The sequence below is a fragment of the Anser brachyrhynchus genome (assembly GCF_964034855.1).
Source record: "Anser brachyrhynchus genome assembly, chromosome: 4".
NCBI lineage: Eukaryota > Metazoa > Chordata > Aves > Anseriformes > Anatidae > Anser > Anser brachyrhynchus.
The window spans coordinates 33,274,502-33,290,584 of NC_137698.1; the positions used below are offsets into that span (position 1 = coordinate 33,274,502).

General features: G+C 44.9%; 1 protein-coding gene across 3 annotated transcripts in view; it reads right to left on the bottom strand.

The window, feature by feature from the left end:
* Nucleotides 1–3,325: 3,325 nt before the first annotated feature.
* Nucleotides 3,326–16,083, bottom strand: part of FHDC1 (FH2 domain containing 1) — a 40,717-nt gene continuing 27,959 nt past the window's right edge. For all 3 annotated transcript variants that reach the window (XM_080590759.1, XM_080590761.1, XM_080590760.1), the window contains exons 11-13: nt 14,828–14,992; nt 7,239–12,072; nt 3,326–6,650 (exon numbers count right to left, since the gene is read on the bottom strand). In XM_080590759.1, the coding sequence (XP_080446885.1) occupies nt 10,027–12,072; nt 14,828–14,992 (2,211 nt within the window). In that variant the 3' untranslated portion in view covers nt 3,326–6,650; nt 7,239–10,026. The remainder of the gene's footprint in view (nt 6,651–7,238; nt 12,073–14,827; nt 14,993–16,083) is intronic.

Below are 16,083 nucleotides of genomic sequence, written 5' to 3' on the forward strand. Positions count from 1 at the left end.
CCAGAGGTGGCTTTGGTGGAGCACGGCACCCGTGACTCACCCCGCACTGGATCAACACCCGCGTCCCAGGCCCAAAGCAGCCGTTTCGGAGCCCTCCTCCCTCCGCCCCACTCCTGCTCCAAGGAGCGCAACTGCTCCGGTTGCCATAGCACGGGGCTCTGCAATAACATCAATAAGGAAAATGACCCGGGATGAGGCCATCTGTTTTATAGTCCCTCTGAGGCACCGCAGCGAAGGTGTTGCGCTCGATTGATTTGTGTCTCACTTCTGGGGCACCCAACGCAGCAAGCAGGGACACGTGCTCAATTAAGGAAGAAGGTTTAGGGGGGAAAGAGAAGTCCCCTCTGTCTAAAAGGCAGCCTTAACTGCCTTTTAGAGAGAGAATAGAATAGAGAAAACAGTCAACATGGACACAAAAAGGTCAACAGAGAAGCAGCATTTAATCTGCACACACATCAGAGTAGCTCCAGGCTCCTTGCTAGCTTTAGCTTAGGGCAAGGAAGAAAGGATACCCGGGAGAAGAGTCTTAGAGCTCCCTTTTTAAAGGACACCAGTAAATAATCATTAGATGTTATCACTGCCTCCTTAATTACAGAATGCTCCCACATGGGAGGGGAAGAGGCTTACTGAAAAATGCCTATTCCTAGCTCAGGGTCAAGCAGGAAAGGGGAAGAGAGCTGCAGGAGGCAACAAAGGGGTAAGCAGATAGGGTTTGTCAGCGCAGACATCATCCCCACCAGAGAGATGGAAAGGGTGAGCACACAGCTCTGCCAGAGGACAGCCCTGGTGATACCAGAAACTTTCAGGCCCCGTAACTGGCCACGTAGTAGATGCCTAGTTAAAAAACAAACTCTATTGTCAGGCACACTTTCACTCTGACAGAGGAAACTTTGGCCACCGAGAGCAGCCTGGGAAGCCATGGCAATAAAGACAGGCCAACCTCCAGGAGCTCCCTGCGCACCACAGCATGCTGCTGCCGGACAGGCCTTTAAGCAGCGGCTGTGGGTCTCTCCCTGGGCCACAAGGACACCAGCACGAGCAGCAAGGCCTCCTCCCACGCCAAAGGCCGCCGTGCCCCTAGGAACAAGGCCGGTGCTGGTCTCCCCGGCCCCTGTGCCATCCTGGCAGCAGGCTGGGGCCTCCTGGGGCCTCCTCTGCCAGCCGCTTCACCGCCCGGCCTGTGTGGGTCTTCGCTGTGGGGAATCACAGCTCCTTCCCTGCAAAGGCTTCCTCCGAGAAGCAGAGATCTGATAATAAGAGCCTGCCAGTTTGGCACACGGTGTTGTAACAGATCGAGTAACCAGCAATTAGACACTCCACCCCGATTAATGCGTGCTAGAAATACTATGACGGTTTTAAACAGAAAGCTTGATTATCTGTTCGAACTATTTACTGAAGGTTGGGGTGAACTCTCTGTTATTTAAAATGTTGTATATTAAGGCTGGACGTTTTATTCAGAGATATTTACTGTAGTTTAAATGAGATTTATTAAGAGAAGCATTCTAATGAAACAGGAGGTTAGCCTCGATCATACAATGACCCTCTGTGATTAGTCACACACCTGCTTTGCCAGTTCATGCTGAATTTTGAAGCGATGCATTCTCACAAATTTCTGTTTCATAGTCTTTATAATACTGTTGGGTGATTTTGCAATGACAAAATGTCTCCTGCTGTATTTCCACATGCCCTTCTCCCACGGGTTGCTTATGCTGTGTTTCATGCTCTTTCAGACACCTTTGTGCAGGCTGGGGACACAACAGCCCCCAGGAGGCTGGGACGGGCCTGGTGGCCTTGTTCCTCCACTTGCTGCTCTGACGAAGAGCAGCCCAAGATTGCAGGGGTATTTCTGCCCACAGAAAGCTCCTACTGCTAACACCCCACTCGTGGCCAGTCATCCCTGTCACTGTGCCGTGTCTTCATCTGGAAGCTCACCTGTAAAATTGTCTGGTTTTGGCTGGATATGTTGTTTAGTGGGACCAAGTGGTCAGGAAGCATTGTTTAAGCTCCTGCACAGGAGGAAGACAGGAGTTAAGATTTGGCTTGAGCATTCATCTCTTCACTGTAGCCATCTCCTTGCTGTCTTACTCCATCTGAGGTCCATTTGGGGCACAAGCTCTGATCTTGCACCCCCTCCACTGCTGCATGAACGGGTCTCACATCTTGGAGCAGTTGCTAAAGCACCAGCAGGAGCTGCCACACGATCCAGCCCACGCTCCATCCAGTTGAGCTGCAAGTCTCTGGCAACAGATTGCATCAAACCCTCCAGAGGAGCACAGATATTTTCCTGCAATGAGAAATATTAGCTGGATTTCTAGGCTTACCAGTTAGCTTCACACACAAAATATAAGCGTTTGTATTACTTGGGATGAACATAGTGGTTCTATCCTAAGCGTGGGTGTGCTGATTTCATTAGAAAAGCCACGCTGCAAGCAAAGTTATGCATCTGAAGTGTCACATTTATCATGAGACTTGCTGCTTAGCTGTATCCTTATAAACAGACATCCTATCCCGGAGGAGACAAGGTAGTCATTGGGAACATTTATTGTATCTTACCAAGCTGTTTGGCTGGTAAGCCCTTTAAGAGCAGGCTAAGCAAACACCTGCCAGGAATGGTTTAGCTATAGCTAATATTGCCGTGGGGCAGGGGGACAGACTCTTTCCTTCCTTCCATTTCCCTTAGACCCATGATGGCACTGTCGTCAGCTGCCCACGTGAGCCTGCCCTCAGGTGAGCAGCACTGGACTGATGTGCGGTGTGGTTACCAAATATCTCTCCCATCTGCTCCTCTCTCTTCATCCAAACTGCAAACATCCACCCTTTCCCACAAGCCTCTGCAACTTCCAGTGTTTTTTCCATTGATTTGTCTTTAGTTGCATACTTATTTCTTTCTTGCACTCAATAGGTTCCCTTCTGCTTCCAGGGTTTTCCTCCAATTCCTTTCCCGACTCCTGCCTTTACTTGCTCTAGCAACTTCACATCACCATCAGCCACCGAAGGCAGACTAGCATTAACGGTTGCAATATACTCCTTGGACAAGGTGGCAAACATTTTTCAAGCCTTAGCCTATGGAAGACCAGCTTAGTGGTTTCCCACCATGAACACCCTTGTTTCAGCAACACTATTGTCATGAGACCCACATGCCCCCCTCTTTTAACCACCCTGTTCTAAAAGCAACACCCTGAGGTCCTCAGCAAAGTGACACAAGTGTGAAATTTGTCCTTTTTTTGAGCAGGTGGCTGGGCAACCTCCAGAAGTGCCTTTGAAGCTAAGCTATTCAATGGTGTAGACCTTAATCTCTTGGGAGGAAAGACTGTCTTAGACAGGATTCTTTTTTTTTTTTTAATAGCAAAAACATGTTTAAGTACTCACAGCAATGAGCAGTGCATACACTACATAAATACACTATGCATACACTTAAAGTGCGCTCCATTTCTTGCAGCGATTAGTCACTTCCACCAGAAGGAAGGCTGAGTACATATTCTCTAAGAGGCACCTCTGGGCTTCTGAGAGCAATCTGCTGTTGTCGAAAGGTCTTGGTCCTTACTGTATGAGAGGAAAAATCTGCTGCAGTCTTAACCCATACCATGAAAAGCTGCGTGCCAGTTTGAGAACAATAATGCAATTATTTTGCTCGGATGCGCAGGGAAATGGCACCAAACTGGCTGCACAAACCTATTTTGCTTCTGGTACCAAGATTATGGGTGGGGTGAGGAATCACTTAGCCTTAGCTTTTTAAGCTGAGCTGTTGACATTCTCTCATTATAGCTTTCCGGATTTGAACCACAAAGCTAAATCACCCACACCTTTATTTGAACAGAATTCCACCTCTGCAAAAGGAACCCGTGTGCTCCTCTCCTCTATGCCCCTTCCTGCCCCCCGTAGGCTGCTCGACATGATGGGGAGCGATGTTAGCCCAGAAGAGATGGGAAGATGAATTCTGACTATTCCCCTGCTTGGTGACAGCCACCTCCAGCAGCTACCCGCTCGCCCAGACAAGGCGAGAGCTAGAAAAATCTAAACGTAAACCCTAAAAACGGAGCCCATTTTTGTTGCTCTATTCCCACATCTCACTGGAAGCTGGCAGGGAAAAGTCTCAGCTTGCAGGTTTTGCAGACAGATGTCTGGGGAAAGGCTAGCCTGGGCAGAAAGGAAAGGAAGTGAAGGAGCAGAACAGCCACTGAAGAGTCGAGAAACAGAGAGAAAGCAGGATGGAGTGAGCAGAAGAGCACAGAAACGCTGGGGCGTGGAAGGGAGATAAAGAAAGGAGATGAGTTATTAGTGGAAGCTGGAAAAATTAATAGAGGAGGATGGAAAACTGTAATAGAAGAAATAGGAGTGGGAGGAAACAGTCATGGGATGTAAAGGGGCAAATACAGCTGTAAAAGGGTGGGGAAAAATCAAAACCACATTTACACCCATTTTTCATCCTAAAATGCGAGATTAGAAATTTGCATAGGGAATACGCCTGAATCAGTTTAAATGCTGCATGAGAAACAGCAGAAACAAAAACGTGAGGCTTGCAACGTGTCGTATGTTCAGCACCAGAGCTGAAGTGACTCCAGCAGCACTCACTCAAGTGTTTTCTGCAGTGATTGGAGTCAGGCACAGGGGATTCCTCGTTTCTCCTGGAGACTGCTTTGTAGCTGGATTAGCCAGAAACAGCAGACACCCGGGGAAGTGTGAGGATGCTAATGATACAGAGAAAAGGATCCACATGCTTTCTGAAAACTTGTCTCCAGCTGTGCCTGTCCATTTGTAATCATCACATTTTCCCTCATACACGTTTCCCTATTTCCACAGGCAGCACAGTGAGTACCGGACCTCAGTAATTCAGTAAAAAAAAAAAAAAACGTATTCATCTTAGAAACAAACTCAATTCCTTCCCAAAGCTTGTTCTGGACCACCAAAAAGATGCAAAAGCTTCCTTTTTTGAAGAAATTATTGAAAGTGCACTGGACAGTCCATTCACTTTTTTTCCCTGAACCCATAGAAAAGGATCAGGAGTAACCACCAGCAAGAACACCACAGATGCGGATGCTGGTTTTGCACCCATTGACCCTCCTTTACTGCTGAAGGTAGCTTTTTTCACTTGTAACGGCAAAGAAATGGAAGGGTAATGGTAAATAAAGTTGATCGTAAATTATTATTTAGAAGTGGAATCAAAGATTTCCTAGCCAGCTCCTTTTGGTTGCCCAAATAAACATTGTTTTTGTTCAGGCATTTCAGGATAAAGAGGAAATAGGAACTTCGGTGATCTGAGGCTAGACAGAGATTTGCGTTTACGCCTGTTTTGCTGCTCCATCACTGCAGATGTTGAAAATAGCTGGTGCCCCTGTACAGCAGAGAGTTACTTGAAGCTACCCGCTCTATGTGATGGTCAAAGTCCTATTGTGAAAAATGAAAAAAAAAAAAAAAAAAAAGGTAGAGTTCATCTCTCCCCTCCATTTGGCCCAAGAGGAGGCATCAAAGTCTGTTGTTCCCCTTCTCTCCTCAAATAAATAAGGATGGAAGAGGGTAAAAAAGGAGCTATTGTTCAGACATGATCAAAAGCAGGAGACACATCACTGTTCAAAGGGAGTCTGTCCTGCAACTCTGCTTCAGATGGGGTGAATGTTCTCAGAAACGCTTGAAACTCTCCCCCCTCCTTCCAGACAAGGCCACCCTTGTGGAGCATGTGCTCGGTCCCTACAAACCTGAACACCACCGCTGAATTCAGTGTCTTAAAGTGGCCTCCATGCTCCCCACTGGTTCAGCGCATAAAGAAAAGACATCAGCGATTGGAGGTTAGTGATTTTTTTGTCTGGTTTTAAAATCAGAGCAAGTTGCTGGCTGGGACAGCGCGCGTTCTGCAGTCTCAGCCTTCTGCCTGAAAAGACACAGAAGCCAACTGCACGGCAAGGACCCGCGCAGTGTTGGCTGGAGCAACTTTGTCCGAGTGCAGGTAGTTGATGCTGGTGGTGGTGATCACACTCTGGGAAGAGAAACGCGCTTTGTTGCCACAAGAACCCTTCTCACATTCTTTGCCTCGGTGTCACTTTCTTTACAGTCGCAAGGCTATTTGCTTGGACGCCAGCTTTAACAGCACGCAAGATTTCCAGAATGCATCTTTCAGCCAGGAGAACGAGACAGATTTTTATTGGCTTACGAGCAATAAAAAAGTAATGTATTTCTGGCTATTTAGATAGTGACGTGGCTAAAACAAACTCCTTTGTTTTCAGCAGCTGCTAACAATACCTGTAGGGAGCTGTTCCCAAGGCAGTTATCTCTGGCACTGGCAGCAGGAGGATGTAAACAGCATGTATCAAGTTAATGGAAAACGTTGAGCAGCCAGCTCTGAAAGGAACTGTGTTTAGCCGGGCCTCTCTCGCGGGGATTGCCTCCTCACGTGGAGCAGCAGGAGCGGCTTTCCGAGGGCAGGTCTTCCCGGGCGCGGACAGCCCCGGCTCCGCTGCAGCGGCGTAGCCCCGTGGGCGCACATGGAGCTGGAGGCAGCGAGCCGCGCAGAGGATGAGGTTACCGTCACCGTGTCCGGGCTCGGGGTCAGCGCTGAGCTAACACGCTGCGCACTCGCTCCCATCCCGGAGCTGGCTCGTGTCTGGCTAGGTCAGAGCCAACGCGTGAGCGTCTGCATCCGTCCACACAGACGTAGCCTAAGATGAGAGAGATAGCGGTGGGTTATTTTGAATGACATAGTCCGGACTTGTACGCTGTGGGAGGCGTGATGGGAACTCTTTCTGTCTTCCCTGATAATTTAATGAGCTGTTGTAATGAGGGATGCACTGAGCCCCTCATTTGTATGCAGTTCCCACATGAGATGTGAATATTAAATTCCTTTAAGTATGAATCAGCACCTCGCTCCTACTCCCACAGCTCCTTCCCCTATCTCTCAATCTCTACCAGCTCCGCAGCCCCAGATTCCCCCTCGGTCCCCCGGGCTCCCCCACTTCACTGTCACCTCAGCAGCCATCAAAGGAGACAGATGCGCCTCTGATCGCGATCACAAGCGTCAGCCGTTCGGCAGAACAAAGCTGGAGAAAAGGTCTCGTGTCTTTCTTCAAAACCGACTGCAACCCGGCTACCCCCGTGGCCTCTTTCTTTGGGAAAATTTCATGACATGGGAAATTAAACCTACAGGGCAACGCTGTCTCTGACAGCTGGTAGTTTAAGTAATGAATTGGTAATTACGAACCCTTTTGAAATAAAAATGAAGTTTAAAAAAACAAACTTTTGAGACACACCTTTTGATGGTGAAGGGCTTTCCCACGTAGATTCCATCAGCAGCCATCACTCAGCGCTGGCAGACAGCAGGTGCTTGCCACTCCGCACGGGGAGAGACGCACTCACCAAACGAGAAAAGTCAGGGGCTAAACAAGTTTGCAAATAGCAGCAATTCCAGTCCAAAAATCATTTCCATAGCAGAGGGGAGGAAGTGCTCCCTGAGGACAAGGAGGCTGGCTGGCTTTCATTTTTTCCGACCCACAGATGTTCTTTTTTTTTTTTTTTTTAAGCAGCAAAGCAGGAAAAATTATGGGAGAATAGGATGGAATGTGAAAATTCAGAATTGCAGTGTAGAAATCACCACCTGCTCCTGCAAAACAGGCTACTCTTTATTTCCAAAGCCCTGGGAGCTGTAAACCAGGATTTCTCAATAAAGTGTGCTAAACTAAAAGGCATGAAGATAGTGACAGATCCAGACTTGTTAGTGCCATGAACATTTGTCTTGGCCACATCATGCAATGTATACACAAAGTGCTGCATCTACCATCTAATACCTTCCACGCTATACCCAGACATGTGCAGAAAGCCCTGCCTCAGGAACATTCAGAAACTAAAGACAAATTGCATGTCTTAGTACAAAAACAAACCCGGCATTTTAAAAGCCAGAATTTCTGCTGTGAAGCCCATCCTTTTGGGATTTTCCCACAGTCACCTACACTCAGATTCCAGTTGCCGGAGACCTCCAGGACCAAAGCCAAAAGTGTAACAGGAAAGAGAAGCATAAAGCTCATGCCCAGTAAATGGGAACTTTATTAAACTACCAAGTTACTCCGAAATGTATAAATGTTCCATTAAATACATTGTTTTCTTTTACACAGATTTATAGAAACTTATTTACATATTCCAAACACATTTAAATTATTTTTTCAAGCTTACTACCAATAAAAGTTGTGTTTTTTTTTTTAATAAAGGAAAAGAGTTAATCATCTGCTTTTGCAGATGTGCATACATACACACAGATACAAATAAGGAAAAGGGAGATTTTTTTTTCTTTTAAATCTAACCCACAAGGGAGGCAGCATCCAAAAAGCTTATAGGGTTTCGAGCAAAAATTCACCCTGACCAAAAAGTGGGCTATATAAATTCTCCCTGTGGGACAGACTCAAACAAGAAGCCCTGTGTAATACTTCATGGTGTTTGGGTATGATGTCTGCAGTAAGATTTGCTGGTATAAAGGAAGCACTAAGGGCCCCTTGCCAAATTCAAAGTACAAAGGTAGCTGTCCCTGATACTATCCCATGAGAAGCATGTGAGCAATCCAGCGGCCCATTCTCATTCCAGCACCAAGGGATAGAGCAGACAAGCAGATCTACCATTAGTAAGTCAATGCCACTTGTCTGAAGAGATTTTCCTTTTATTTTATTCTTAAATGAGGCTTCATTTGTAAGCAAGTAAAAAGGCAACTCTTTAAGTAAGATGCTTAGGAGAACAGTGATCAGTTTCCTCACCTACATACATTTCCCTTAGGAAGATGCATAGCACGCTGAACAAGTTTTCCCTCATTCTCTGTACCTTAGACTGGTAAGATGTTAAAATTTGTATCTGCAGGAAAAAAGAGCTGTTTTTATTTTGTAAAAAGCTCATCAAATACTAGTTTAAGTCATCCTTTGGAGTCTTTAAACATTAAAAACCACATTTGAAGCAACCAAGGAAGTCTACAAAAACATTGTCATGCGTAAGCTCTGTGTTTCATGCTAAATATTCATGTTGACAAGGAGAGGAGGAGGAGGAGGAGGCAGGGAAACTGATGGCTCAATCAGAGCCATTGCAACATTCAAGTAATTTGGTAGTAGATAAACCAGTGGAAACATGGAATAGTACGAAAGTGCTCGGCACTACAACGCAGCCTTCAAGACTTGAACTGCAAACATCCTTGATATGTATCATAAATATATGGCACTTCTGTATGACCCAAAGCTGGCAAGTTTGCTTGTGACTAAAACAAGTCAGATGAGGAGTAGTCATCATCCCAATGGTTACTGATGGCCCTTCCAACAGGCACAGCCTCCGGCTGTGCTACTCGGTGCAGCACCGGCCGTATCTACTTGTGCATGCAAGACAACGCTGCCACATTCTTGGAGAATAAGCCTCCTGGCCAGCAGAAAGTTTTCTCCAGACACACGTACACATTCATAAAACATGCTAGAAATTCTTCAGTGAGGTTAAAGACAGCCACAAACAGAAAATATCCCATTTTACTATTTTTTGGCCAGCAGTTCCCAGTCTGTCCAATTGCCAGCAATGGACTTTGCAACAGGCAAAAAAGAGTTCCTGAATCCGAGGCAGTAGAAGCAACGAAAAGCACAATCACCCACGTTCATTTTCAGTACTGTTCCACAGGATTCACTTTAACATCAAATAAGGAACCGACCAGCACAAACGCTTGAGTCTTAGGAATAACCTTATGTACATAAAAACTGGCCTTTATCCATGTTTTCTGTCACAACGCGTTTCATCTTGTAGTTTAACTGCTTTAAAATTTTTGGCTTTTGGTGACCTTCTATATGATAAATACTCAAAGACTTGCTGTTACACTCTTATTCCATCACAGTAGCTTCAAATACATTCAAATTCGTAAAAAAGGATTTAGACCAGAACACGAGTAGTTGCCCTTTTCCAGTGGTGTGCGGTACTTTAAGAGCACATGATGTTGCTTATCAGCAATGTTACCGTTTTAAGGAATTCCACGACGCAGACATCCAGTGCTTGAACAAGTGTTCACATTCCAAGATTCACAAAACCTCTCCCTTACTTCAGTAACGGCTTTAGTATTTTACCTATTGTGGTCCGGTTTGCATCTTTCAGTTTAAGAGAGGACTTTTCCTCCGTTCCCTGCTCCTTTGCTGAAGGCTCCACTTTTGTGCTGACAGTGTCTCCCTGGAGGAGGCTTCTCCCAACCACTCTGGCACTATTTGCTCTCTTTAAAGTACTGCCTCCATTCTCCTTTGGACTCATCTCATCAGAGGTTGCTGCTGGCTTCGCTTTAGGCAGCCTCTGGGACACAGACCTTGTGATAGTTGGAGGTCTGGATGAGCTGGATAGATCCACTTTTGCACGCTTTGAAGAAGAAGCCACTGTATTCCTTGCGAAGCTTGGGACAGTGGATGGTGTTTTGGGAACACTGACTGGGACAACTTTGGTGTCATCTGCAGGGGTCTGTGGTTTTACGCTGGAGCGACAGATCTTTATCTCATCTGTCTTCGATTTTACAGTACTCCTAATAGGTTTAGAGATGGGCTTCTTGAGAGCGACTCTGTCCCTCTCAAAATGAGCACTGCTTGAGGTCACAGTGCCCCTCTGTAACTTTGGCTCTTCTACTGACATGCTGTGCCTGTAAGGACTTCTCGGCAGCGTGTCGGTTGTGCCTCGGACAGAGCTGCGACGAGACAGACGACTCTCCACTGCGCTAGTTTCACGAGGTGCCGGCTTGGCTTCGGGCTTTTTCACACTGCTTGGTGCTTTGTTAGACCGAGAAATAGGCACCACTTTCCTCATACTTTCGTTCTCAGAGGCATTCAAAGTTCTTACAGGTCTGGAAGAAGCTGTGTGGCTTGGGCGAGTGCCACTGGATTTGGAGGAACTTGGAGATCTATCCTTTAGAGAGTTTCTCTTTGGTCCTACTGCGTCTTTATTTTTTACGGACTTTTCTTTAGAAAGCATGTGCTTGCTGTTGGCATCATCCTTATCATTTGTGGAAGTGTGAGGAGACAGATTCTTGGCAGACGCAGTATTCAGGTTCGAGAAGAGCGTTCTAGACCTGTACTGAGCACCACTCACAGAAGAGCGTGCTTTGCCAGCCTCACTTCTTACTTCGTTGCCTACTGATTTAAAATCATTTCCCTCTTCAGAGTCCAGCGTCAAAGAACAGTCAGTCGTAGTATCCGACACATAGAACATTGGCCCATCTTCCCTACTTCCAGAAACACTTGTATCCATAGACATGGGGCTGCTGCTGCTGGGCTCTGAAGCTTCACTCTTGCAACCCACTGTCTTGGCTTTATGGTCATGAGCCTCTCTGGAGCTCCTGCAAGCTGGAGGCAAGTCATCATCAGCAGTGCTAAGGGAATGCAAGCTTAGATCATCTAGAGTCTCCAAGTCTGTCCCACCGACATCCTCTAAGTATATTAGAGGCGTATCTTCTGCAGGCTTTGCTCCTTGAATATCAAACTTACGTAATCCTTTAACAAGTTCGTGCTCCTCAATTGCAAGGGCCAGAGCGTTTATATCAGCGGACTCCTCACAGGAGGCGTTAGAAGTGTGCATGTTGTAGTTGGTGCTTCTCGGTGGGTAACGGGCACCAGGACCGGCTGAGACACCGAAGTGACTGGACTGTGCTGGGGGCAACTGCAGGAGGTCACCGCTTTTCACTTTGGTTTCGGACTGCTGGTGCAAGTGCAAGGTATTTAAGTTGAGATCTCTAGTTTCTTTGGATTCAGTCCAGGCCACGTTGGGTCTTGCTTGTCGGGTGTTTGTACGGGGAAGGCTGTTAAACTTGTTTGGATCCTCATCTTTTGAGATTTCCAGGAAACTCTGCAGCTCCCTGTCTGCAGTAATCCCCAGAGAAAGTCGAGAGCGTCTAGAATTGGGGTTTCTGTACGAAGGGCTTTGAGGTCTTTGCTGCAAGAAGGGAAGAAACTCTTCAAGTCCTTTTTTGGCCAACATTTCCACATCATTTTCACTGCTGCTCCGTCCAAAGCTCCCAAGCTCTCCAGCTGCCCAGGATCGACGCTTCTCCTCCAGCTCCTTTCGCCTTTGCAGATGATGAAGTTCCTGAATCTCTCGTTCCCTGTTTTCCTGATGAAGAAATGCATAAATCCATGTTACAGAGGACAGTGTCCTATACATGAGAACAAGTTACCTTGCTTTATCTTTCCCTTTATTTCTTCCTATCAAAGTTAGTTCCTTCTGCCATCACCCTCCCTCCACCCCCAATACATACAACCCACATGAATTCACTGGGGCAATCACAGTCTGCAACCATTAATCATATGGGCAGCAGTTCCCTGCATAACTAATGCTGTAGGCACATTGGTCTGGTCAGCCTAAGAAAAAAAACGCGCAAGTTCCCGCACAGCATAAGAACGTGACCTATCAAACCCAAGCAGATGTCAAGTGCATTCAAAGAGTCCCTGCTATATAAGGAGAGCTTGAAATCTGCTCACAGTATGTTTAGAGTTGGCAGTTTTATCTGGTGAGTAAACTTCCACCTGAGCATTACGTATTTTACGACAAACTCGTCTGATGAGCACAGTCAACGTGTTCCTTCCACTGTCCCATATTACAACAATTGCAATTGGAGCAGCAAGTGGAGTTTCTATAGGGTGCTACTTACCTCCAACTTGAGCATAACAGATAGGAAATTTTATGAAAAGACATTACCTACTTCCATATGAAAGCAAATGAAAAAGTTTACACAATGCCTCATTATCATTACTTTGACATCAACTGATACCACTCAAGGACCATTAATAAATGCCTCATTCCAGATTTGGATCTCTTGTTCACTTCAAAATTTGATAACTACTGCTCAGAAGTCGTCCAGGGCAGGCTGGAGATTTTGCTAATGAAGCTACTGGGTTCTGGTTTAGAAAGCAGCAGTTTGTGTTTGAAAGACAACACAGGAACACCTTTCTGCTATAAAATCACTGTCAGTGGATTATTATGAACGTCAACATTTTAACTGTCACCTCTACACTTCAGATTTAATCTAGGTGCAACTTCAGTTGACCTTTCCAGGTTATTTTCTGAAATGGAGAACCTGGTTTTCTAGAGCCAGTACAGCTGTAGCAAAAGAAAGAAGAGAAAGGGCTAGTCTTGACAGAGGATTCAAAAATTACATAATTTTCCAGCATGTTGTTAAGTCTGCCCTCAGCAAGCCTGTATGACACACTGTTTAAAAAAACACACCTCTATTTGTCTGAAGCACTGTCTAGTTTGATTTTCCCATTGTTGTGACAACAGAGGAGCTGCACAACTATAAACAGTTGCCTGAAAGCTTTCAGTAAACAAAAGCCTAATGCTGAAACTCCTTTTGATGAATGGGTTGATCTACACCTCTTAAAGTGGATTTGAGGTGGCACTGGGCTGTGAAAGATAAGATGCATTAGAGACCTCAGAAACCCAAACAGCTAAGAAAGGAAAAAGAAAAAACTTGCTTTTCAGGAAGAATGTCTGTGACAGGGAGCTTTCTTTCACAGGCATGGAATTACAGAATTAATTCTTGCCTAATGCTAAAGCTTAACTTTAAATATCCCATTGTAAAGGGAAATAGTTAAAAATAGTTGTAGATACTACTTTCGTCTTCCATACTAGACACAGAACATTTTAACCTCACCCAAAACATGCTTCTGGAGATTTTATTCACATGAAAAATCTATTTTAAGCACATAGAGTCATGTTCCAAAATTGCAAAAAAAAAGTTTTAACATTGGAAATATGTGCATTTGGCTATCATGTGTAAGCCATCTTTTTACACTGCTAGCTGTGCTGTCCACATGTTACATTGAGCAGAACTGCAGTCTCTATTCTAAATTGTTCCATTAATTTTGTAGGGACATAGGTAATCCACATGAAATACCTAGTAAGTAAATCTTTCCAATAGTCACAAATAAAAGTCTAATTTGTCATTATTTTGAGTGTGACTACTTACTACAGAGAGACGAAGGGAGATCCCCATGGGATCTTGAAGTAATAGCTATTCATCAACGACTTGTAATGTGTGATTATGAATTAAATCCCCAACCCCAAATAATTGAACACATCCTTCGTGAATGCACAAAGTCATCTCTCACTGAAATGTCTGCAACAGTTACCACCGTTTATATCTGTATAATATTCACATGCATAACTACATGCTGCCTTGGGTGGTAAACGGTAGGTAAGCTAATGGGACAACGAGCATGTTAACTGAACATCCTCTTAGCTTGCTATAATCAAGAACGTTCGTCTCTCTCTTCTAAACTAAGGCTTTTATGCAAAGTGCTGTCAAATGCAGATCGCGTAAGGCAGAAAAAATAAATTTCTGGATCCATCTAATTAATGCTATTTATAAAGTCCTAAAAATTATTTGTAATGACAGGCAGACTTTTCTCAACCAAAATTGTAACCAGTGCTGATACTGCTCCTTGCCTATGCTCATCTTCGCATACTTTAATTATTTGGGACCAATTCACGGTATGCCGTTAGTTAAATACCATATAGCAATTATCAACCTTCTCACCAAAGGAGGAGGAAGAAGCCCACCTACAAGCAGACCTACAGGCTACCCTGACATAACATCTCAATGGTCTGGTCAGCCAGAGCAGAAGGCGCAGAACAGGATGAGAGCTGATGACTTGACAGTAGGACTGCATACTGAGCTGGGCAGGTTGACCATTTCCATGGCATTTTGCTGTAGCCATTCTGGCAAATATACCAAATACCACCAGATATGAAGTGTCCCTTAGGCAGAAAACACATAACTTAATCCATGTGAGCCAGCATTTATTTCAAACAAGTGAGAATCTCGTTCAGCGGTTAACAGCCTTACTGCAAGTTTAACGGTGCTTACCTTAACAGCCTTGTTGAATCTAATGCAGAAGTCCCTAAATATCTGGAAACATTCATCCAACTTCATAGTTTCTTTGTCCTCACAGAAAAAGTCAATGAGAGCGTTTCCTTCCTTTTGCAATTCTCGTTTCTGGTGTTCAAGCTCTTTTAGATGTCTCACAGCAAACTGTAGCAAAAAACACAGTGGCATGAACTAGATAGAAAAATTGAAGTCCCAACGGGTGATGTAAATATTAGGAATTTAAGAAAATCACTTTCCATCCTAGAAGCACTTTCAGAGCCCTGGAAATTAAGACTTTGAGGGAAAACTCCTACTAACTAAAAGAGGTTTCTTGTCATTTCTGCAAAGTGAGTAAGGAAGGTCAAGGAAAATGCATCAATCAAAATGTAAATTCTAGTGACTAGGATACAAACCAGGCAAAAGTTCAAAAGCCCAAAAGCCCCTCAACTGACATAGAACTTTAATTCTCAGTTGAGTAAAACCAAAGAATGTACTAGGACACTGGTGGACCACTTTGGAGCCCCCACAAAGCTCTACATGCCTTATTTTCCCATTTTCCCTGCAACTTTCAACTCAATTGAAATGGGATAGTTCTTTCTCCACACTTTTCTCAAAAAATGCACGAATGTGGATATACATCATACAATCCGCTGCTTCCTGAGCTGACCTTAGACCACCACCACAACAAAAAGCCTTTCATGCCAGACAGGTAAGGAAATACTATAAATATATTTTAAGACATCCAGAAAACATCCCTCTGAAGTAGTTCTTTGAGTCAGAAGTGTAGAGCTATACAGACAGGGTTGGAGTAGATTGTTGGAAAAAAATCAGGAGGAAGACGGTAAGCCTGTAGTTAGACTTTGAGCAGCAGAACTACTTAAAAGAATTTCAGGAGTTGCTCCTCTGTCTCCCCTGTCTGTATCACCAGCCATTCACTCCCAACCTTGCACGGTCCCACATCTGAGAACACATCTGACTCAAAGTAATGTGGGGAGAAAGTTAATTTCCAGACAAATCTGTTCTGACACTGTCTACATCATGATCACCTAAATACTTCTTCTACTGCAGCACTGGAGTGTGAATAGCCAGCTGGAGGCACTGGTGACCATTAAGACAACCCCACCTGCCAGAAAGCTACTTGCCAAATGATGCCAGTAGGGTAGGAACAAATCTGACTTGTTAACGTTCAGAAAAAAAAAAGAAAAAAAGCTGGATAGAAGATAAACTGGACAACTGACAAGAGCATACATAGAAAA